This window comes from Nuphar pumila, chromosome 2, assembly GCF_984573655.1.
Source record: "Nuphar pumila chromosome 2, dmNupPumi1.hap1.1, whole genome shotgun sequence".
NCBI lineage: Eukaryota > Viridiplantae > Streptophyta > Magnoliopsida > Nymphaeales > Nymphaeaceae > Nuphar > Nuphar pumila.
This window is the reverse complement of record NC_143250.1, coordinates 4296450-4320056: the sequence shown is the minus strand read 5'-3', so window position 1 is coordinate 4320056 and position 23607 is coordinate 4296450. Positions and strand designations below refer to the sequence as shown.

General features: G+C 36.6%; 1 protein-coding gene across 4 annotated transcripts in view; it reads left to right on the top strand.

Annotated features, from left to right (window-relative positions):
* Nucleotides 1-21993, top strand: part of LOC149844530 (ADP-ribosylation factor GTPase-activating protein AGD5-like) — a 35913-nt gene extending 13920 nt beyond the window's left edge. For all 4 annotated transcript variants that reach the window (XM_089994716.1, XM_089994723.1, XM_089994730.1 and 1 more), the window contains 5 exons: nucleotides 17381-17585; nucleotides 18016-18203; nucleotides 18333-18569; nucleotides 18722-18780; nucleotides 21482-21993. In XM_089994716.1, the coding sequence (XP_089850842.1) occupies nucleotides 17381-17585; nucleotides 18016-18203; nucleotides 18333-18569; nucleotides 18722-18780; nucleotides 21482-21635 (843 nt within the window). In that variant the 3' untranslated portion in view covers nucleotides 21636-21993. The remainder of the gene's footprint in view (nucleotides 1-17380; nucleotides 17586-18015; nucleotides 18204-18332; nucleotides 18570-18721; nucleotides 18781-21481) is intronic.
* Nucleotides 21994-23607: the final 1614 nt, after the last annotated feature.

Here is a 23607-nt window from a genome sequence, read left to right as displayed (position 1 = left end):
CAGAAGTTTTTCACACATCTATTCATATCATAAATCGTCTTCCTATGGCACTTTTGGATCGGAAATCTCCCTATTATACTTTATTTGGGCAACATCCCTCTTACGATGAACTGCGTGTTTTTGGTTGTGTATGTTATGTACATATTGATTCATCTCTGCGAAATAAGTTTCAGGACAAGGCTGTCAAGTGTAGATTTGTTGGGTATGCAGATGAATACAAAGGTTATCGATGCTATGACCCTACTACAAAACATATTAGGACCTCCAGAAATGTTGTTTTTGACGAACGAAATTTTCAGGTTAATGACTCTGCAGCGTTGCCATCTCGAGAATTAGAAGTATATGATCCATGGATGAGCGCCGATCTTTTTGCTAATACAGGAGAAACATGTCAAACAAATTGTCCTTCCTTCGGCTTGAGTAGGGAATTGAATGACTCACAGATGCATGTTGAATTATCTCCAGTTGTGCCACCCCCAGTAGAACGCTTCTCTGGACAGATATACACTAGACGGGACAAAAATACAAAGCCGAGGAATGTGGAAAGCATCGCCAATGATCCGGCTCAAAGGCCGTCACACATTAAGCATCCTATTCAACGATGGGTGAGTTATGAGACCTTCTCCCTTGATTTCCAGTTGTTTATGTCTCAGCTCACAAAACAGGATGAACCCACTTGTTTTAATCAAGCTCTTCAATCCCGTCATTCGACTGAAGCTATGAATGAAGAAATGGAAGCTCTTCATGAATGCCAGACTTGGGAAATAGTCCCTCGGCCAAAAGGAAAGAATGTAGTTGGCTCAAAATGGGTTTATAAAACAAAGTATAAGCCTGAAGGAAGTATTGACAGATATAAGGCACGACTTGTTGCTCGAGGATTCACACAACAATATGGTGAAGACTACGATGAAACTTTTAGTCCGGTAATCAAAATGGGTACTATTCGTGTCATCATATCCCTAGCAGTCGATCGAGGTTGGAGCCTTAGCCAGATGGATGTTAAAAATGCATTTTTGCATGGAACTTTAAAGGAAGAAGTGTATATGGAGCAACCTCCTGGTTATGCCGAGAAGGATCCTACTGCCTGGGTGTGCAAACTAAGGAAATCTCTGTATGGATTGAAACAGGCGTCCCGTTCCTGGTTTGAAAGTTTCTCTATGCAAATTCAGAGTTATGGTTTTAGAAGATGCTCTCTGGATCACTCACTCTTTATTTACCAAAAGGCAGACATTGTTATACTTCTTCTTATATATGTTGATGACATTGTGATCACTGGGAGAAAACTTTCAAGATGAAAGATTTAGGGGAGTTGAGGTATTTTCTTGGTGTGGAAGTTGACAGAAAACAAGACACATTGACACTCATGCAACAAAAATACACTCTTGACCTTCTGGAAAGAGCCGGGATGACGAATTGCAAACCAGTCAGTACTCCTAGTGTATTGCATCAAAGGCTGAGCTCTGAAGATGGTCATCTTTGTGTCAACCCTACAACGTATAGAAGCCTCGTGGGGATGTTACAGTACTTGACCTTCACCAGACCTGATATAGTTTATGCTGTCAATCAGGTATCCCAGTTTATGCATGCTCCAACGGAGGGTCATATGGAAGTTGTGAAGCGCATTCTACGCTATTTAAAAGGAACTATAGGAGACGGACTTGTTTATCGCAAGAACGATAATCTGCATAAAGGACATGAACTCATCACTTATACAGACGCAGATTGGGCAGGGGATCCAGATGAGAGACGATCTGTCTCTGGATATTGTGTATATATTGGACACAATTTAGTGTCCTGGAGCAGCAAAAAACAAAAGGCAGTGGCACGATCGAGTACAGAGGCTGAATACAGATCGATGGCTGCAGGCACGACAGAAGCCACATGGATTAGACACTTATTGAGTGACCTTGGGGAGACAATTATTGGATCATTTCTTTTATGTGACAATCAAAGCGCAATAAACATTGCATGTAATCCTATCCAGCATAGCAGAACGAAGCACATTGAGATTGATCAACATTTCATACGGCAGAAAGTCGAGATGAAGGAGATAGAACTACGCCATGTTCGAACAGAAGATCAAGTGGCAGACCTGTTTACCAAGGGGTTAACAGGACGTCAATTTTGGCTATTGAAGAGCAAGTTGTACATGCTCCAAAATCACGTACAACTTGAGGGAGGGTGTTAAAATATAGTTTTGCGTATGGATCTGGATCCAGATCCATACGCATGGCATGTTAAATGACACATGCTAAATATTGCTTCATTAATGGCATCCTTGTAATATCTCTGATATTACAAGGATCATTGTATATCCTTTTGTTTTATAAAGGCTAGGGCTTGGAGGTCGAGCCTGTGTGTGCCGCCCCAGCCGATTCTGCAACTCCTCTCTCTCTCTCTATACTTTCCTGTGAAGCTGAACATACGAAATCTGATAAACTTGTCACGACCCCAAAACAATCCCGTGATTGGTCATGTCTTAGGGCATGACTGTGAGCTGTTCATTTCTGACATTGGGTATTAAATAAACCCAACAAGCTTTATAAAAGCAAGAGAAAATAAATATTTACAGAGCATTTGTGCAACTTTATTAACTAAAACTATACTTTTATTTCATTTTCTATAGAAGCCCAAAATATGGTTTTGCAGACATTTACAAGTCTTTAGTATATAAAGTTAACAAAACAAATGATTCAATTTTTTTTTATCATTTTCTATCAATATCTTTGTCCATGATTGTCCTTCCAAAAACTTTGCAACTATTACCATCCTCCTTTATTCTGAAAAGCACAATAACTATATAATGGGCTACCACTGCCAGTAAGTTACTAATTTCCATCCATCCATTAGAATGTTAGGTTCATTTTCGAAATAGTAAGGAGCATTGCTTATACAAACCTCTTTTCAAAATTCAAACTTTTTAAAGATGATATCTCAAAAAATCATCTTTAAAAAGTTTCCGATAACGGTTGGGTTACATCAAGGATCTGCTTTAAGCCCTTTCCTATTTGCGATAGTGATGGATGAGCTTACGAGATCAATTCAAGAAAATGTACCGTGGTGTATGATGTTTGCTGATGATATTGTTTTGATTGATGAGTCTAGAGCTGGGGTTAATGCTAAGTTAGAATTATGGAGACAAACATTGGAAGCTAGATGTTTTAAGTTGAGTAAGAGTAAGACTGAATATATGAAATGTCGGTTTAGTAAGCAACGAAGTAGTGTTGGGAGTGTAGTGAAGCTTGGTGAGCAAGAAATACTGGTGAATGATTATTTCAAATATTTGGGATCCATCATTCAAAAATATGGAGAAATTGATGGAGATGTAAATCATAGGATAAAGGTTGGGTGGATGAAATGGAAAAGTGCAACTGGAGTGTTGTGCGATCGTAGAATGCCATTGCGGTTGAAGGGAAAGTTTTATAGGACGACTATTAGACCCGCTTTACTATATGGTACAGAATGTTGGGCTGCCAAGAGACATCATATTCAAAAAATGAGTGTAGCTGAGATGCGGATGCTTAGATGGATGTGTGGAAATACAATAAAAGATAAGATTCAGAACGAGGAGATACGTAAGAAGGTAGGTGTTGCACCCATTGAAAATAAGATGCGAGAGAATCGTTTACGGTGGTTTGGACATATTCGGCGAAGGCCTAATGATGCTCCAGTTAGAAGGTTGGAGAAATGGGAAAATATATTAGTTAAAAGAGGTCGGGGTAGGCCTAGGAAGACTTGGATGGAGATGATAGGAAAGGATATGAATGCTTTGAACCTCACCGAGGACATGGCATTGGATAGAAATGATGGGAGGAAAAGGATTCATGTGGAAGACCCAAAATGAATTTCTTTTTTGGTTCATATCGCTGACCCCAATTGTTTTGGGATGAAGGCGTAGTTGTTGTTGTTGTTGTTGTTGTATATCTCAAAAAATCGGGTCACTTTTAGGAAGGATTTATTCAAAGGAATTAATTTTCTAAGACGACTCTCTTTTATAAAAAGCCCATTTACAATTAGCCTTTGAAAATTTGAAATAAGGTGCAATCTTTAGTTTAGTTTCGATAGCATTGGCTTAAACAATACTTTAAACAATAACCATTGGTATAAACATTACTTTAAAACTTTATTGTCTTAAACTCTTGTCCAAATCACTATCTACCAAAGCTTCAAGGGTTGGACAAAATCCCTTCACTATTACTGATGAGCCAAAACATTTAATGCCAATCTCATTGGATAATAATTACCAAGTAGTGAGGGGTTCACTTCTAATAGTTTAGAACCTAAAAGGGGTTAAAGCACGAGGCAAATACCATCCACGGGTAACATTTTATCCCATTAACTCGAACAAAAGATCTGTCAAACCTAGGGCCAGTTCACTGAGTTAGTAAAACTCTCATGATAAGCGTTTGAGCCATATAACATTTAACACCCAACACTAGAGGACTTCCTCGGAAGATGCATCGAGGAACACTTAACCAGTTAATGGTTTGATACATATACAATACAAAAGCGATTGAGGCTCGCGAGTAGACTGCGAGCTACGAGTGTAGACTCTGCCTACAAGAGCAAAGCGAAGTGAGATTGGATGCGAACAAAGCCGTTCTTAAATTGACAAATGCTTTAAAACTGAAAGCCATTTTGCTTGGAAAATCATGAATACTTTCAATCAATGATTTAAATCAATGAATATAAATTCAATTTTTTTAAATGAAAAGTTTAGGTATGAACAATCTTTATAATAATCATTTTTGAAACCATAGGCGGCATAGACTTTTTCAATCGTACTGAAGTATATAAAAAATGAATAGCTTTACAATTATGACCAATAAATTCCATAATTATGAAGGAAAAAAATTCTTATCATTATAACTTGCATTAACAATTTATAATGGAAGGAATATCTCTACTTTAATAATCAAAATGTAACTCTATCACAAGTAGCAATGGGTGAGTAGAAAAATTATAACTTTAGCCATGAATGGTAAAATATACTGTAATTTCAAAATAAAAATTTCTAACTTTACTTTGAAATGTAATTCTCATTAAAATATTATTCTAATTTTAAATGGTAACCAACAACTTATTCTCATTAGGGAGGGTAAATAGTAACTTCAATTTAATTTCTAATTACAAGTCATAAATCAAATTTAACTTTAAAATGATAAGTAGTTACTTACCTTGAACTTGGTTTCTCTCTCTATGGAACGATCTCTAGGTCTCTTTTCCTTGTCTCTACACTACAATTGATGGAGAAGGGGGCCTCGATCACCCCCATTTATAGTTTTTCAGCTCTACTAGGGTGTTGCCACCCAATCCGCTATGTGTCTTCTTTGTATTTGGTATAACAATGTTCATGGACACTCAACTACATGAGGTGTACATTCATTATTTGCTTTAATTCATGTGTTGACACCTAATGAGCTGAGGTGTAAGCTCTTATTGACAAAAAGCGACTTGATGTGTCTTTCCATTATGTTACCATGTAACTAGTTGGAGTTTTTGTGTTGGATCTTATTGGATTCCAAATCCAAATCCAAATCCAAATCCAAATCCAAATCCAAATCCAAAATGATATATTTAAATCCATGACCATACCCAAAATGATATCCAAATCCAAATCTATATCCGTATCCAATTTATTGCAACTATTTTTCCTTTATATCCTTCTCCTACGGTACCTATACAATTATAACCTTGTGTTTGACTTTATAGGTGACCTAAGTTTGACTTTTACAAAATCCCTAGAATATTTGTCTCTTATAATTCTTAGATAATTATGACCATGGTTTGACTTTCTCAGGTGATCAAAGTTTGACTTTTACAAAAGAGCTAGATTATCCGTCTCTCATAATTCTTGGTCATTTATAACCGTGGTTTGATTTTCCTAGAGGACTCAAGTTTGACTTTTATCAAAGACTTAGAATATCTGCCCCTTAGAATTTTTGGACAATTATGATCATGGTTTGACTTTTTCAGGGTTAAGCTTGACTTTCACAAGTGACTCACATCAATATATTACGTTCAATATCATCCATGCAAAGCCAACATAGTCTTAGATGCCTTGAGTATGAAAAGCATTGAAGTAATGACTCATATGATAGCAAACTTAAAAGTCCAACCAATGCTGATTGAAAGAATTAAAGATGTATAGGAAGAAGATCAATATTTGAGGGTTATAAAGGATGAAGCTGAAAAAGGTTTGAATCTAGACTGCAGTATATAGAAAGATGGTATATTGAGGTACAAGGGATGACTTTGTGTCCCTAATGATGCAGGTATAAAGAAATAACTATTAGAGGTGCATCAAACTCAATATACTATGCACTTGGGCAATACAAAAATATACCAGAATTTATGGAGTATTTACTGTTGAAACAACATGAAGAAGGAGATTACCTAGTTTATATAATAACAAGTTAAAGCAGAACACTAAAGACCTGATGGCTTGCTTCAACCCTTGCCAATTTTCGAATGGAGGTGGGAATATATAACAATGGATTTTGTTGCTAGACTGCTAAGAACTACAAATGGTCATGATATAATTTTGGTCATTGTAGATAGATTGACTAAATCATCTCATTTTCTAGCTATTAAGAAAACAACATGAATCAATTAGCAAAATTATATATTTGAGAGATCGTGAGACTGCATGGAATCCCTATAACAATTGTATCTAACAAAGATCTGCTATGGGTACTAAGTTACAATTTAGTACAATTTTTCATCCCTAAACTGATGGACAGTCTGAAAGAATGATCCAGATATTGTAAGATATGCTTAGATCCTATATAATTGACTTCAAGGGGAATTGGGATAATCACTTGTCTTTGATAGAGTTTGCTTACAATAACTTTCAGGCTACTATTCAAATGGCTCTATATGAAACATTGTATGAGAAGAAATGCAGATCACCAGTTTGATGGGAAGAAGTAGGAGAAATGAAGCTCATGGGACTAGAACTGGTACTAGAAATCACATATAAAATAAAATTGATATGTGACCAACTTCACAATGCCTAAACAGACAAAAGAACTATGCTGATAATTGAAGAAGGAATATGGAGTTTCAAGTTGGAGACCATGTGTTTTTTAAAGTATGTCCCTGCAAAGGAATCATGAGATTGGGAAAAATGAAAAGTTGAGCCCTAGATTTATTGGACCATTTGAGATTTTAGAAAGGGTTGGAGAGGTTGCCTACATAGTAGTGCCTTACCTCCCCATCTATCAAATATTCATAATGTATTTCATGTATCAATATTGCAGAAGTACGAGCCAAATCCATCATACATTATTCATTATGAGCCTTCCCATATAAGAGATGATTTGACATACATTGAACAACCTGCGAGGATTTTGGACCAAAAAGAACAGGTTTTGCGGACCAAGGTTATACAAATGGTCAAAGTATTGAGGCAACACTATTCAGAAGAAGAAGCTAGCTAGGTGCATGAAACAGAAATGAAAGCAAAATATTCAAACTTATTTTAAGGTACGTGAAATTTAGATGACTAAATTTCTTTTTAAGAAGGTCATAGTTATTTGTAAAAGACAAACTAAGGTCATAGTTATCTTAAAATTATAGGGGACAAATATTCTAAGTCTTTGGTAAAAATCAAACTTGGGTCCCCTGAGAAAGTCTGACCATGGTCATAATTGTTTAGAAACTATAGGAGACGAACATTTTGTCTTTTGTAAAAGTCAAACTTGGGTTCCTTGAGAAAGTCAAACTATGATCACAATTCTATGAGGCATATATTTTAAGTCTTTTGTAAAAGTCAAATATAGGTCACTTGTAAAAGTCAAAACTAGGGTCATAATTGTCTAGGTGTTGTAGGAGAAGGATAAAAAGGAAAAATAACAAAAAGGGTTATAATGGATTAGACATAATTGGGTATTCGATCAACATCCAACATAGTTTGGATCCTAAGGGTTTTCGGATAAATATATGGATTTGGATATCTTTTGGGTACGTGTATAGATTAAATATGCTATTTTGGATTTGGATTAACAATAGGGTCTAATCCAAGTACTTCGATCCGCCACATGACAACATAATGGAAAGATACACCAAGTAGTTGTGTGTCAACAAGAGCTGATACCTCAATCTATCATGTATAAACACATGAATGAAAGCAAATAAGAAATGAATTCTTCAATTAACCAAGTGTCCACGAACGTGGTTACACCAAACACAAAGAGGATACATGGTGGATTAGGTAGTAGCATTCTAGTGGAGCTGAAAAACTATAAATAAGGGGGAAGGGGATGAAAACCCCATTTCCTATCATTTGTGGTGTAGAGACAAAGATGAGAGACCTAGAGGCCATCCCACAGAGAGAGAAAAAGAGAGGAACGAAATTTAAGGTAAGTTACTAGTTATCATTTTGAAGTTAGAATTATGGTTTGAATTATAATTTAGATTAATTTTGAAGTTAGGACAATTACCATTTAAAATTAGAGTTATATTTTAAAGCGAGTAATTTTCATTTTGAAATTAGAGTTATATTTTAACTTATGTAACTTGATTACATTTTGAAGTAAATTATGTTAAAATGTATGTAAATATAATGTGTATATATAATATATATATATATATATGTGTATCTGTATGTATACATACTTATGTATTTATATGTATTGCATATATATATATTGTAATATATTTGTAATTTTTTTGTTTTATTTTTATTCTTTTTGACTAGGCAACATAGAGTTGACTAGATTTGAATTAGCCATTGGAGCTAGTCCAACGGCTACAAATACAGCTGTTGGAATAGTTCCAACAATTCTTTTGAGCCTTTTCTAGTGTATATAAAAGGGGGGGGGGTGAACCCTCTCATTCAACGTATGATTTCTTGCATATTTGGTTATTAATAAATTAGTATTTTTTATTTCCTTTGTAGGTTTTGTGAGTGTGCCTTTAGAGGCGACTTTTGTGCTTGTTCATTTCAATCCTTGGTGGACACTTTGTTCGTCATTAAAGGCCCTTGATTCATTACATGATATCAAAGCTTGGTGGTGCTTGCTCATTGGTGACTCACATTCAAGTGTTTGTGTGATCGTGCATTTGAAGATTGACTTGGTTCTTTGGTTTAGGTGCTCGTTGATCTTACCCAAAAGTTCATGGTGTGGTACTCATGTTCATGCTTCTTTCTCGTCTCATCTCTTTTCTCTCCTCTTTATATCTCTCTCACTCTTTGTAAAAATGGATGACAAAGAAAGTGTCACCATCATTCTCGTGAAACTCAATGATATAAACTATATAATGTGGTCTTCAATTATGAAACACCATATTTGGGAAAAGGGGTTGTGGGGACTAGTTGATGAATTCGATTCGGAGTCTAAACTAGTTCTCACTAAGGCGGAGAATGAAAAGGAAGTACTTCTTTCATATGGTGATAAAACTAAGGCCCTAGCCACCTATAAGAAAAAATGGAAAGAGTGGAGAATGAGACATGCCAAGATTATCTTTTGGTTTATTAGTAGTATTAATATTAAAAAATGCTTTAGTCTTGCAAAATTTAAGCATGCTAATAAGTCTTCGGAATACTTCAAAAATATGTATTTTCTTAAGGATATTGCACATGTGTGCAACTTGTAAGACAAAGTTCAAACCATGATTCAAGGTGACAAAAGTATTAGAGAATATTACAATGAGTTATCTGAACTATGAGAAGAGTTGACTCTTCTTGAACCTAAGTGACATCGTTCCAAAGATATTGAGCTCCGCAAAAAGCAAGTAGATGCGAAACATTTCTATTAATTTATAAATGGTTTGAGACCAAAATTTGAGACCACCAAATCGACCCTTCTTCATAGAGAAAAAAATCCTTTTATTGTTGACACTATTAAGGAGTTAAATATGGAGGAGAATAGGTTAAAGAAACGTACTACAAAGAATGAAGATGACTCGGTTCTAGTTGTCTCTAGGCTGAAAAATTACATACTTATAAGCCGCCTCATTTCGGGAGACATGGCAATGAGTATGACAAGAGAAAATTAATGTCACTGTTTTCATTAACCAAGACACATTAAACCTCAATGTCCAAAATTGAGGGAAGAGAAGAAGGTGGCTTCAGTTGGTTCACCTCAAAAGACTAACGACATTAGCAACCCACAAGACTCATCCGTTGGAAACATGTCCTTGGATCAATTGGTGGAAGCACTTCAACCTCTTTTAAAAGAAGCATCTTCCTTAATTAGAGTTGTAGTTTCATCTTTCTCCAATCCCTTTTAACTCTTTGGCTTCTTGACTTTGGTGCATCTTTTCATGACTCCCAATAATAATATTTTGTTTGAATGCTATAATAACTCAAGTGTGTCAAATGTTTTTACTGTCAATGACACATTTCTTGAAATAAAAAGAATAGAGAATTTCAAAAGTAATTTTTAAAACTCTAAAAAAAAATTTATTTGAAAAATTAGATATATCTATAAATTAAATTTAAACCTTTTGTCTGTTTCTCAAATATCTAACTATGGATGTAATGTCTCATTATCGTCTGATGATTGTTGAGTGTAGGATCGCTAGTCAGGGAAGTTGATTGGGGAAGGTTATAGAGAATAATGCTTGTACTATATGAATTTTTTGAAAATACCTAAGAATATCCTTTGTTGTAATGTTCAAAAATTGGATTTGGACTTATGGCACAAAAGACTTGGTAACCCTAATGTATAAAAAATTCAATATTTTTCAAATTTGAAAAAAAATTGTAATTATGAAAATTTTACTTGTAAAGATTGTATTATTGGTAAAATGAAAAGATTACCATTTCAATAAAAAACTTTTGTTTCTTCTAGACCACTTGAATTAGTACATTCAGATGTTTGGGGCCCAACATCAGTTATATCAAAGGGTGGATATACCTATGCAATTTTTGTTGATGATTTTTATAGGTATACTTGGATCTATTTCCTTAGACATAAATCTGAAGTTTTCTTACATTTTTAAATATTTCACAATTTGGTCAAGAATAAGTTTGAAAATGATATTTCTATCTTTTCGTACCGATTCAAGAGAATATTTTTTATCAAAATAATTTAATAATTATCTAAATTTGCATGGCATCACATAAAAAATCTTGTCCTCACGCACCAAAACAAAATGGTTTGGCTAAAAGAAAACATAAGCACATTATGGAAACTAGAAGAACTTTACTTATAGCAAATCAAGTACCAAAAGATCTTTGGGCTGAAGCTGCTTTAACCGTTGTGTATCTCATCACCAGAATTGCATTTTCTTCTTTGCAAAATAAGACACGAGTTGAAAAACTTTTTAAATTAGTTCCTGATTATTCTAGACCAATGTTGTATGTATCGTGTCGTATTGTACGATACGATACGTACCGTTACTATGAGCAATATCGATATGATACACATTTGTATCGTGATACTAGTGTGTATCGTATTTGTATCATACGATAAAAGCCTGTATCATGTATCGTACAATACAAAGTCGGTGCACTTAAAAAAAGACTGAATCATAATTTTTCACTTTTGGGTTTTAAAGACCTCTTGAGGGCTGACTTCCTTATTTATGTAGAAGCCATTAAAGAGGTATCCATTCACCTTAGGACTCGTGAGAGCGATTTGGTGGCCGATCTGTGCGCAAGTGAGAGAGCTTTTGTGGTTTGCTAAAGTAAAAGTGTATTTTTACTATTTTTCTGTGATTTGGAGGCCTGCTCATAGAGACATAAATGCTTTATATAAGATTTTATGGTTGTATTTTATGCAATTCATCATTGTTTCATGTGTTATAATTTTTTAGAATTTTTGCTAGTTTTTTTTCATGCTTTTTGGATTTGTTTGAGTTTTTTTATTAAAAATTATGATTTTTTACAATACGATACGATACGTATCTTATTTTGGGCCCGATCGATACGGGTAACGATACTTAAAACCTTGTTCTACACTAAGAGTTTTTGGGTGCAGATTTTGTTTCTATTGACAAAAATAACATGTTTCTACTAACAAAAATAACAAACCTTCCCCTCGTGCTATCCCTTGTGCTTTTTTAGGTTGTGCATATAACCAAAAAGGTTACTGGTGCTTTGATGTTAAAAGTAGAAAATTATATGTTTTAAGAAATGTGTCCTTAGAAAAGGAAAGTTTCTTCTAAGTAACTGAGTATTCTTTTTTGTTAGATTTAATTTTGAAGTATGCTACTGATGATTGTGATTATAAATGTAATCTTGATAATTGCAATGACTTTAGAAATTATATGATTAATGAAGAACAAAATGGTGTGATTAGTGAAGAACAATCCCATAGTGACAAAGATTATTTGCAATATTCTAGGCGTAAGAATCCTAAGCATCCATGTGCACTGGAAAAATATTTTGAAGTGCAAACCAGAAGGCTATCTAGAACCTTAAAACCACCTGAAAAGTTTGTCTTATGACTCATTTTCACCCAAGTACAAGACATGTATTGTGTTAATTCAAGCCAAAGGACATTATGAGTGGGTAGAAGCCATGAGAGTGAAGTTAAGAGCTTTAGAAAAGGCTAGTACTTGGACAATACAAAATGTTCTGCAGAGAAAGAAACATATAAGTTGTAGGTGGGTATATAAGGTGAAGACCAAGAGTGATGGGGCTCTTGAAAGATATAAAGTCAGATTAGTTGTTAAGGGATATTTCAAAGAATATGACATAGATTATGAAGAAACCTTTGCTCCAGGATGACTACCATTAGGACCTTAGTAGCCGTAGCCTTTATTAGAAAGTGTCATATATACCAAATTGATGTCAAAAATGTCTTATTTAATGAAAATTTAGTTGAAGAAGTGTATATTAGAGGCACCCTCTGGTGTGAACATGCCTAAGAAAAAAACTCTTTGTTTGTACAAAGCACATTATAGTCTCAAAGAAGCACTGAAAGTTTGATATGACAAGTTTAGCAAAATTATGCTTGATCTTGGCTTTAGAACTTGTTTGACTGACACGACTTTGTTTGTTAAGATTACTAATTCAGGTATTATTATTCTCCTCCTATACGTGGACGACATGATCATCACTGGAGAAGATAAGCAAGGAGTTAAAAACATTTAAAAACTTCTCAAAAACCATTTTGAAATGATTGATTTAGGTTTTTTAAAATACTTTCTAGGGATTGAAGTTGCTTACTCCCCTAGGGGGTATTTGTTATCTCAAAAATTGCTTATAACATTGTCTCCAGGTATGAAATCACAAACAATAAGAGAGTTGATACTCTCGAGGTTGTCAATGCCAATATGAGAATCGATGATGGGGAACCTCTTGAAGATCCAACTCCTTAAAGATAATTTATCAGAGCACTCTCTTACCTTTCAATTACTAGACCTGATATAACACACACTGTACACATAACTAGTCAATTTCAGCACGCTCCTAATTCTGTTCACATGTGAGAAATTTTGCGCATCATTAGATATATTAAAACTTCTCTTTCTCGATGCATCTTTTTGTCTGCTTCATCTACGTTGAATTTAATTGCTTATACTGATGCTGACTGGGGAGGTAATCCCAATAATAGGCACTCAAACATGAGTTTTTGTGTTTTTTAAGTGAATCTCTGATTTCGTAGCGATGCAAGAAGCAATATAAGGTCTCTCTTTTGTCAACTAAAGCTAAATACCGAGCCATGACTACCACAATGATGAAGATGGTTTGGCTAAAAAGACTATTAACAGATATGAGAGTTCAAGTAACAGGAGCTTCATAAATGTGCTGTGACATCAAAAGTGCAATCTATATTGTTAGCAACCATACATTTCATGAGTGCACCAAATATATCAAGATTGATTGTCACTACGTACGAGAGAAGTATCTACATGGCAATATTGATCTGCCTTATGTTACATCATCGACAGACTTCTTCACCAAACCTCTCGCATTTCTTGGATTTTACTTTCTTTTAGGCATACTTTTAGTTATTTTTTTGTAAGTTTGAGGGGGAGTGTTAAAATGTATATAAATATAATATATATATATATAATATATATATATATATAATATATATATATATATATATATATATATATATAATATATATGTATATGCATATATATATGTATTTGTAAAACTTTTTTTGTTTTATTTTTATTCCTTTTGACTAGTCAACATAGAGTTGACTAGATTTGAATTCTAACTCTTTTGAGCCTTCTCTAGTGTATATAAAAGGTGGTGAACCCCTTCATTCAATGTATGCTTTCTTGTATATTTGGTTATTAATAAATTAATATTTTTTTACATTTGTAAGCCTTCTTGTGTGTGCCCTTTGTGAGTTTTGTTGAGTGCCCTTAGAGGCCACTTTTGTGCTTGTCCATTTCGATCCTTAGTGGACACTTTGTTCGTGATTGAAGGCCCTTGATTCATTACAAATTAAGTTTTACCATTTATGGTTAGAGTAAGTTACAGTTTTCTACTCATAATTAGAGTAAATTACCAATTGTTACTTGTAATTTGAATTAGATTTCGATGTTCCTTTCACTGTAAATTGTTAATGCAAGTTATGATAATAAGAATCTTTTCATCTTTCGTAATTGTTGGATTTATTGGTCATAATTGTAGAACTATTTTTTTTATATACTTCAACATGATTGAAAAAGTCTACACCACATGTGGTTTCAAAAATCATTATTTTAAGGATTGTTCGTACCTGTGGTTTCAAAAAAATAAATATACGGTGTTTTTAAAGGACTATTCACACCTATGATTTCAGAAAGAAATATAAGTTTGTTTCAAAAAACTGTTCATTTAAAATGATTTATAATTTATATTCATTGATTTGTTGATTGAAAGTATATGTGATTTTCTAAGCAAAATGGTTTTGAGTTTTAAAGCATTTGTGAATTTAAGAATGTTCAATCGCTTCCGTACTATATCTGTATCGAATCGTCGACTTGTTAAGTATCCCTCAATGCATCTTTCGAGGAAGACTTCTGTTGTTGGGTGTTAAATGTTATATGATACAGAGACTTATCATGTGAGTTCTACTACCTTAATAGACTGGTCTTGGGTTGGATGAATCCTTTGATCGAGTTAATGGGATGAAATGTTACCTGTGGAGGGTATTGGCCTCTTGCTTTGACTCCTCTTAGGTTCTATGCTATTACAAGTGAACCCCTCGCTAGTTGGTAATTATTGCCCAATGAGATTGGCATTAAATGTTTTGGCTCATCAGTAATAGCGAAGATATTTTGTCCAGCCCTTGAAGCTTTGGTGGGTAGTGATTTGGATATGGTTTTAGGACAATAAAGTTTTAAAGTAATGTTTATACCAATAGTTATTGTTTAAAGTATTTTTTAAACTAATGCAATTGAAATTGAACTAATGATTGTACCCTATTTCAAGATTCAAAAGGCTAATTGCAAATGAGTTTTTTTCTGAAAGAGAACTATATCTTAGAAAGTTAATTACAAAGTAATAAAATTTTGAAAAAGTTCTTCCAAAAGTGGCCAAATTTTTTTAGATATTGTCCTTAAAAGGTTTGAAATTTCAAAAGAGGTTTTCACAATAAACTGTTTTCTAAAGCAATGCTTGTTAGACGATTCTTTCAAAAGAATGAACCTGACACTCTAATGGACAGTGGTAAATAGTAACTTAGTGAGCAGTGGTAGAATTACTGTGCTTTTCATAATGAAGCTGGGTGGGTATTAGTTGCCAGTTTGAAAGGATAATGGTGAATCAGGACATTGAGAAGGAGTTAAGAGTTTTGAGTCATTTGTTTTGTTAGCTTATATACTGAAGGTTCTTGTAAATGTCCCCAAAACCATGTTTTGGGCTTGTTTTAGAAATTGAAATAAAAGTATAGTTTTAGTAAATGGAGTTGCACAAATGCTTTGTAAATGTTCATTTTCTCTTGCTTTTGTAAAGCTTTGTTGTGTTACCCACCGTCAGAAATGAACGGCGTATAGTGTCATCCCCTGAGACATGACCTGTTGGGGTCTTTTTTGGGGGTGTGACAGGTTGTGGTATCAGCAAAATGGTCCATAATATTTTTGCCTACCATCAACTGCATTCAACCCATCCAATATGCATATGCCCTTGAATTTTACAATTCTTATGATCAGTACAAAGGACTTCTCTTCCAGGAAATCCCTTCAGTTCAGTATGCTATTATAAAACCTGCAAGCTAAGTTTGAGAGACATATGAAGCAACTCATTAAAGTAACTGAATGAGTAATGTCAGGTATGGTGATAGTAAGGTAAATAATTTTTCCTAGGAACCTTTGAGACATTGAAGCATCTTCACAACCTGGTCAAAGGTTTGGTGCTGGTGGATGGATCATATTCATCCTTTTGATATTCAGATTTTTTTCTTACCCAGCAACTTCTATCCTAAGAACATATAGAAAAACACCTTAACCTTTGTTGTCAAATGAAAAACTGAAAAATGTAGGACTGGTCAGAATCGCACAATCCTAGCTGAGGGTTCACAGGTTTGAATCTGACTGGGGACTACCCCCCAGCTTGTATAAAAAAGAAATACAATTCAAACATGGTTTCAAACTTTTGATTTCTTCCAGGCCATCTTTGTTGACTGTGTACCCATTCTCATATAATTTTTTTTTAATCAACTGTTTGAACCTCCATTCTGAGAACTGTGCACTGATTTTGATGTGGACCCCATGCTGAGAACCGAGGCATTCAATCATTGGATACGAAATCAGGGGGTTTCAGATTCAAATTTACACTGAGATGCACAGATCTCTGCCCTTGGTGAAGGCGTGCAGGCGGGGGGGGGGGGGGGGGGAGCGCACAGAAGAGCAACCAAATTCCTCCTAAACCTTGGGAAACATATAGAGGAATTGTTCTAATAAAAAAATATATCTGTACTTGATTAGTTTTTAAGGATCCTATATTTTTTCTCCATGTAGATTGCCATGATGGTCTTTGATTCTTGACATCTGCTTGTGGATTAATGAGTAACAGCACCACCATGGGATTTGACTTGGACACTGTTGTGAAAGTTTCTTCATAATGAACCCCATAAATTTATTTAATATTTAGGATACACATTACTTGTTCATTTTGTACTTCACAGTAAAAGTCCACACATCTCCAGTCCACCACTTAATTTCTTTAGGTAATATTTTTAACTCTAAATTCTGTTTCTTCTTCAATAACCATGAAGAGCGATAAATGACGTGCCTATTGAGATAGTTGGTTATATCTTTATTTCTTTTAATTGAAGCACATATAAGAATAACTGGCTTTAGCTGCTTTGGATATTTTCCTTTTGTTCTTTGTGACAAAGTATTAGTATATCTTTTGTCTAATTACCCTTTGTAATGGATCTCATATAGTGTAGGAAAATTTTGTTTTCATTTCATTGGCTTTTACTTGAAGGATATTTATGCCAAAGGTGTCATCTTACTTTGTGCTATTCCCGTTAAGCAGGGTGCCTCTGATGCAAAATTAGAACCTGTTGTGCCTCAGAGTGAGCAGCAGAATGATCCACCCAAGACAGCCACTCCTGTGCCAGATACGATGACTAAGAAGGTTGATTTGGCCACTGATCTTTTCAATATGTTGACAATGCAGGATCCTGTGGCAAATGGTGCTGAAGCATCAGCTGACGATAGTTCTTGGGCAGGATTCCAGTGTAAGTGGGCTTTCATGACATGATGGATGATGGTGGATAGTAAATATGAAATATTTATGGCAGGCTTGGCGGCTATGGATGATTAGTTTGTCAATGATGAATCAAGCACTTTTTTCATGATAGTCTTCTAGTAGGGATTACAGGTTTAAATGGACTGTAACGAAAATGCCATTGTTTTTCTCATGCTCTTGCAATTCCCCATATATGTCTCATTACTTTGCCTAGCCAATCAGGTAAATTGTTGAATCAGTTCTTGCTGCATGACAAAGAGTTCTATAATACACTGGACTCATGAGGTTCCCAAGTTGACTCATGAGTCTTCAGTCTTTAGAGGCTAAACTATGAAAACTAAGCTAGCTTTTCTCAGCCCTTAGCTCATACTTTTCTTTAACTTTATCTTGCAAATAATTGCGAGTCTGCAACTCTGCAGCTGCTGAACCAACACCAGCAACTGAAAAAAGTAAAGCTCCAACCTCGAGTGAAACTAAGCAGCAATCTTTATCTGGACTGGAAGACCTGTTCAAGGACTCGCCACAATTTACAGCTGCAACTACCCCTCTAGTTCCAGATAAGAGCCAGAAGGACGTGAAAAATGATATCATGAGCCTCTTTGAAAAGGTATCATCTTCTAATTTTTTCTTGCATTTTTTGTAGAAGCCTTGTCTATGTAATGTGTTTTAGATTGTTTACATCTTAGTTGTTTTTGGATAAAATTTCAATCATCTAAGCTTCCCTGATATTCTGCAGTCCAACATGGTGTCACCTTTTTCAATCCATCAACAGCAACTGGCATTTCTGGCTCACCAGCAATCACTGATTATGGCTGCAGAAGCAAAATCTAGTGGTGGGACCCAGCAACCCAGATCTAATGATGCTAATGCACTTGGTGGAAATTTCCCTACCCAAAGCTGGCCCAACATGAACTTTCCAGTTGAAGGAATGAGGATTCCAATGATGGGGCAAAACGATATGCAATTTAATCAGGCAAATCCTATGAAGCTAAAGGCTCACCATCTGCATTATTGCTTCATTTATATTGCTCGTCTTTCTCCTTTTATTTGTCCTTTATTTTCTGTATACCTTTTTTTATTCTCTTCTTTTCTGTATACTTATTATATTGTTTATTATGCTAGCAGGCAGTAAGCTATAAATTGGCAAATCCATCTGTCAGCTCAAACTCTTCTCCTCTTCCCAGGTATCTTTGCACTTGTCTTCCATGCTTCTTTATTTGATGTGCCGTTGGATGTTGTAATAGCCTGACTAAACAGATCTCGTCGTATGACATATGATGGGATCCATTATATGTAGGGATGGCAGTGGACCGGCGGACAACGGGGCTCCGCCCTGCCTCACCCCGTTTGGACCGGGGATGAAGGGCATGAAACGGGGATGGAGGCGGGGATGAAGGTTAAAATCTATCCCCGTGCGGGGATGGACTTACGCTTTTCCCCGCCCCGTTCCAATCCCCGCCCTGCCCCGTCCCCAATCCTTTAAGGAATGACTATAGACTAAGGGGAAACGGGGCCCCGCCTCGCCCCCGTTTGGACTGGGGATGGAGGACATGAAATGGGGATGGAGGCGGGGGTGGAGGTTAAAATCCATCCCCATGCGGGGATGGAGGTGGGGGTGGAGGTTTGGATTTTGAAACAGGGCGTGGGTGGAGACCTTGTCCCCCACCCTGGTCCACTGCCATCCCTATTTATATGCAAATTTACTATTCATAAAGTCTAGAGGATACAAGCACGTTGCCCATCTGTCTCCCCTTAACAGCAGTATAAGCCGTTACCCTTTCGTCCCCATCTTAGTTAAATAAAAAAAAATTTAAAAAAAACCTATTTTCATTTTCTTCTGGCTGCTCCATTTTCTACTGGGTTTATGGGGTTTGATTGAGGCAGAACCACACCCACAACAATTTTCCCTTGAATTCGACCTGTTTACATGCCTAGGCACATTGTTTGTGTCTGCATGTTCAAGTTCATGCATAATGATGCTTAACATTCCGGATCTCCTCTGTCATGCAACCATCCTGACCGAATGTAACCCATTTACATCCCCAGTGTGCATGATTTACACGAAATCATGTGGGTGTATAAATTGGTGAGAAGTGAGAACATCCCAATTCTTCTATTTCAAGCCACTTATATCTAACCTGCTATCTCTAAAGGGTCTATATTCTCATAAAGATCTAACCGTCCTGCCCTACGTGGATGTTTGACCTGATTTGGTCTAATTTCCGAGTACTTTACCTTAGGTTCATAAATCTACACTTGCTCTCGATGGATGTTTATCTTATGCAAATCATGTCTTCTAAAATGGTTGATATGTGCTCCTAGTGGGTCGCTAGACTGCAGTGTTGTGAAAAGCGTTGAGGCGTAGCGAGGCGCTCCACCAAAATCTGAGGCGAGGCGTAAGCCTCGAGGCGCAAAGCGTAAGCCTCAAAAAAATTTTTTTTTAAACTTAAAAAAAACTATAAAAATGATCTAAAATTATAAATAAATAAGAAATGCTTTATTGATGAAGCGCCAACCAACACGAAATAAAAAAATCTCAAATAAATACGAAAAAAAATATGAGATTAACATGTAAAAGTAACATAAATGGCAAAGAACAATAAACATCCACTTGAGCCTTTTTCTATAGCTACAGTTGGAAAAACCAAAAGGAAATAACACACAAACATAAAAGCAAGAACTGTGGAAGGTGAAGTCCACTGAACATTACAAACAAGAGAACAGTAAAAGAGAAAGCTCCCATCAATATACTAGAGATAAATTGGGCCGTTGATCCTTTTCCCTTGGTACCAGAAATGTGGACAGCCTAAACACACAACAAATCAAATGAGTGAGTTTAAGGAGGGGAGAGAAATTCAGCAAATTCATGTCAACTATTGTAACAAACATAAATAGAAATTTCAAGCAATTGCACATAAAGATTCAAGCAGCCTAGCATGCAATATGGTGAAAATTGGTCTTCAAAAATATCAAACAATTTCTCGAGAAAGAAAAAATCTCAGCGACAACAATGAGCCAATGTATTTCCATCGATGAAGAGAAGAACATAAGACACAATCGTTATGTGGGTGAGTGAAAAAATCAGCCTTTGGATGTAATCGGAAAAAGCTTTCTTTTGGAAGCACTAGACATAGTGGTGCTCTGATCTCGAGTGGCACCTTAAACTCGAGATGAGGGTTGCCAAGGGAGCGGAGCAACCGCTTCATCTTGCCCAAGGTGATAAACCCAGAAAATTGTTACCGGAAAACGCAGAGGTCGCCGGCGACAGCAGTGGCGGCGGCGAGTGGTAGCACGGTGGTGGCTGTGAGTCGCTGGCACGGCTGTGAGTCGCTGGCGAGTGGTCGCACGGCGGTGGCTGTGGTCGCACGGCGGCGGCGAGTGGTCGCACGGCGATGATCGGCTACGGGTGGTGGCCGGCTGCGAGTGGTGGCCGGCGGCGAGTGGTGGCCGGCAACAGCAGTGGCGGGGGACAAGAGGGGACAGAGTGGAGAGAGAAGGGGCGAGGGCTTTCCCTCGCCCCGAAGCGCCTGTGTCTTTTTTAAAGACACAGGCGCTTCGATCTTTCGAGAATACGGGCCCGGATCCGGGTCGAACTCGGGTCTGGGCCATCCGATTTTTAATGCGCGCCTCACTTTGAGGCGCGCCTCGCCTCAAGGCGTACGCCTCAAGGCGCATGAGGCGTACGCCTTAACGGTGTTGCACTTTTTAAGTGCGCCTCAAGGCGAAAAGGGTCTCGCCTCGAGGCGAGGCGCGCTTTTTGCGATTGAGGCGCGTTTTTAACAACACTGCTAGACTGTTTTGACAATGTGTGGTCCCACCTATGATTTCTAAGTTAGCTAATGTGGTTTCACAATGTATTTCTTCTAATTGAATTTCATTTTACAGTTTATATAATGTGGGCACAAGACCTCCAGTCTCCAATGGAGCAACAGCAGGACTATCTGGCACACCTTCAAGTGCCACTTCTAGCACCTCTATCATGTCTGGTAGAGACTATGATTTCTCTTCACTGACACAGGGCATGTTCACAAAACAATAGGTGAGGAGGGTGGCACTGTCAGGGCTTACAGTTTGGTAATGGTGGTTTAGTAGTGCTATCAGGATTTATCACATTCTTCCTCTGCTGAGTTCCGGCATTCAGGCAGTTCAGTTTTTTTAGGCCTTGAAATGCGTCAGTAGATGTGTTTGGAGTAATAAAAAGCTGGATTAAATTGCATAGTTGTTATGGTACGGCCATGTATTGGGGGTTCAGATCAGGTGTACATTTTAAACAAACAGATTGGTTGTATAATAATTCAGAGCTCATAAATGTACTTTGAGGTGACATGATATTGGTTTGTAAAATTGTTCCTCACCTGTTATAGTTGATGAAACATTACACATGGTATGGCCTTGAACGTGATCTTGCATTTACTCAAATGAGTATTGGTTCATTTGCTAATTTCTTTTTATTAATTTGAAGTTTAGGGTATGTTCTTGCATGCACTGGAATGATTATAGGCACACTTGATAAATTCAGTTTATTAATTTGGGGGTTTAGGATTTGTTTGGCAAACCAAGAAAAAAATAATGTTTTTTTAATGAGCTTGAATGCGGAAAATGCATAACTGTTTGGAGGTTACTTTTTTATTATGAAAATAAAAAAATTGGTTGTCATAAAAAGAACTTTAAATATAAGTTGAAAAGTTTTTTTCCATCCAGTCTTTCTCGCATCTCTCTCTCTGCTAGCCACTTGCTTAAGCGATTATATGTTTATAAGTTAAAGAATCTTGAATTCATCAATTTATATCTTGGATTTCCAACATGTCTTGTCCCATTAGTGTTAGGGAAGTTGGATCTGATTTGAGCTGATATGAGTTGGTGCAGGTATCAATTTTTTCATAAAATCAAACTGAGCCCCTTCATGTAATAATGTTCTATTTATTTTGGGTTGGTTTTTCTCTGATTTTCTGATATATTGGCTATTTTTTTTTTAAAGGCAAGCTGGCCACCAGTTATTATTCAAAGTATCACTGGGGTTTTGAACCTGCAACGTCCCACCACAGGGAGAGACTTGCACTGACAACTCCTACCAACCACGCGGAGCCCCCGTTGGTTAATCTATTGGCTATTTTGCCTAGACCTATTCAAGCTGATTTTGATATAAAGTCCGGCTTTTTACTATTTATAGTCCTGTCAAATGTTATGGCACAAACAAACTGATTTGGGATTTTGCTAATACATTTTCATACTCATCGAGACATATAAAGTTATCATGCTTAATAGTAGGGCTGCAACTATGTCGGATCCAGGATTGGGGGTTTGTGATTTTTGGTTGTTCCAACCCCATCCGGATCCAACTCTCCCATGTATTTAGCTGATCCGAATCCGACGCTCACATCCCTACTTAATAGTATGGTGCCTCAGCCATGCTGCTTCTGTATATGGCGATGCTCTAACCATCTGTCACTTCAAGAGGATGGAAGCCATTATGGAGTTGGTGCATATCCCACTTAGACATAATCAAGCTCTTTTTCTTTTATTATGTTTCTAAACTTCCTTCCTATTAATATTTTCTGTAAATAACAAATCTTACCGATCCTATGTGGGTTTTCTGACTCACCCTCCTTCTAAAAGTTAGATAACACTAGATTTCAGTAATACAGTAATACATCGAAGCACAGCCCACAAGGTTCTACCTTCTTGGCTAGGTGCGACCGTGGTTTGTCACCTGATATGGGATGACTACGGTTCAATTTCGAAATCCACATAGGACATCTCTTGCTGCAAGGTAGAAGCTGGGTGTACTTTCCAGTCCAACTTCAAGGGTTTTACCAACCAAGGCCTGCTAATATACTGCCAGTAATGGGGGGGGGGGGGGGGGGGGGGGGGTTCCCTTTTTTGGACAGAGAAAGCTGGGGTTAGGCAGACCCCTACCAATTATACAACCATACCATTTGGGGTTCCAACTTGCAACATCCCAACTAGGGGTGGCAATCGGGTCGGGTTGGCGTGTCAGCATACCTCAACCC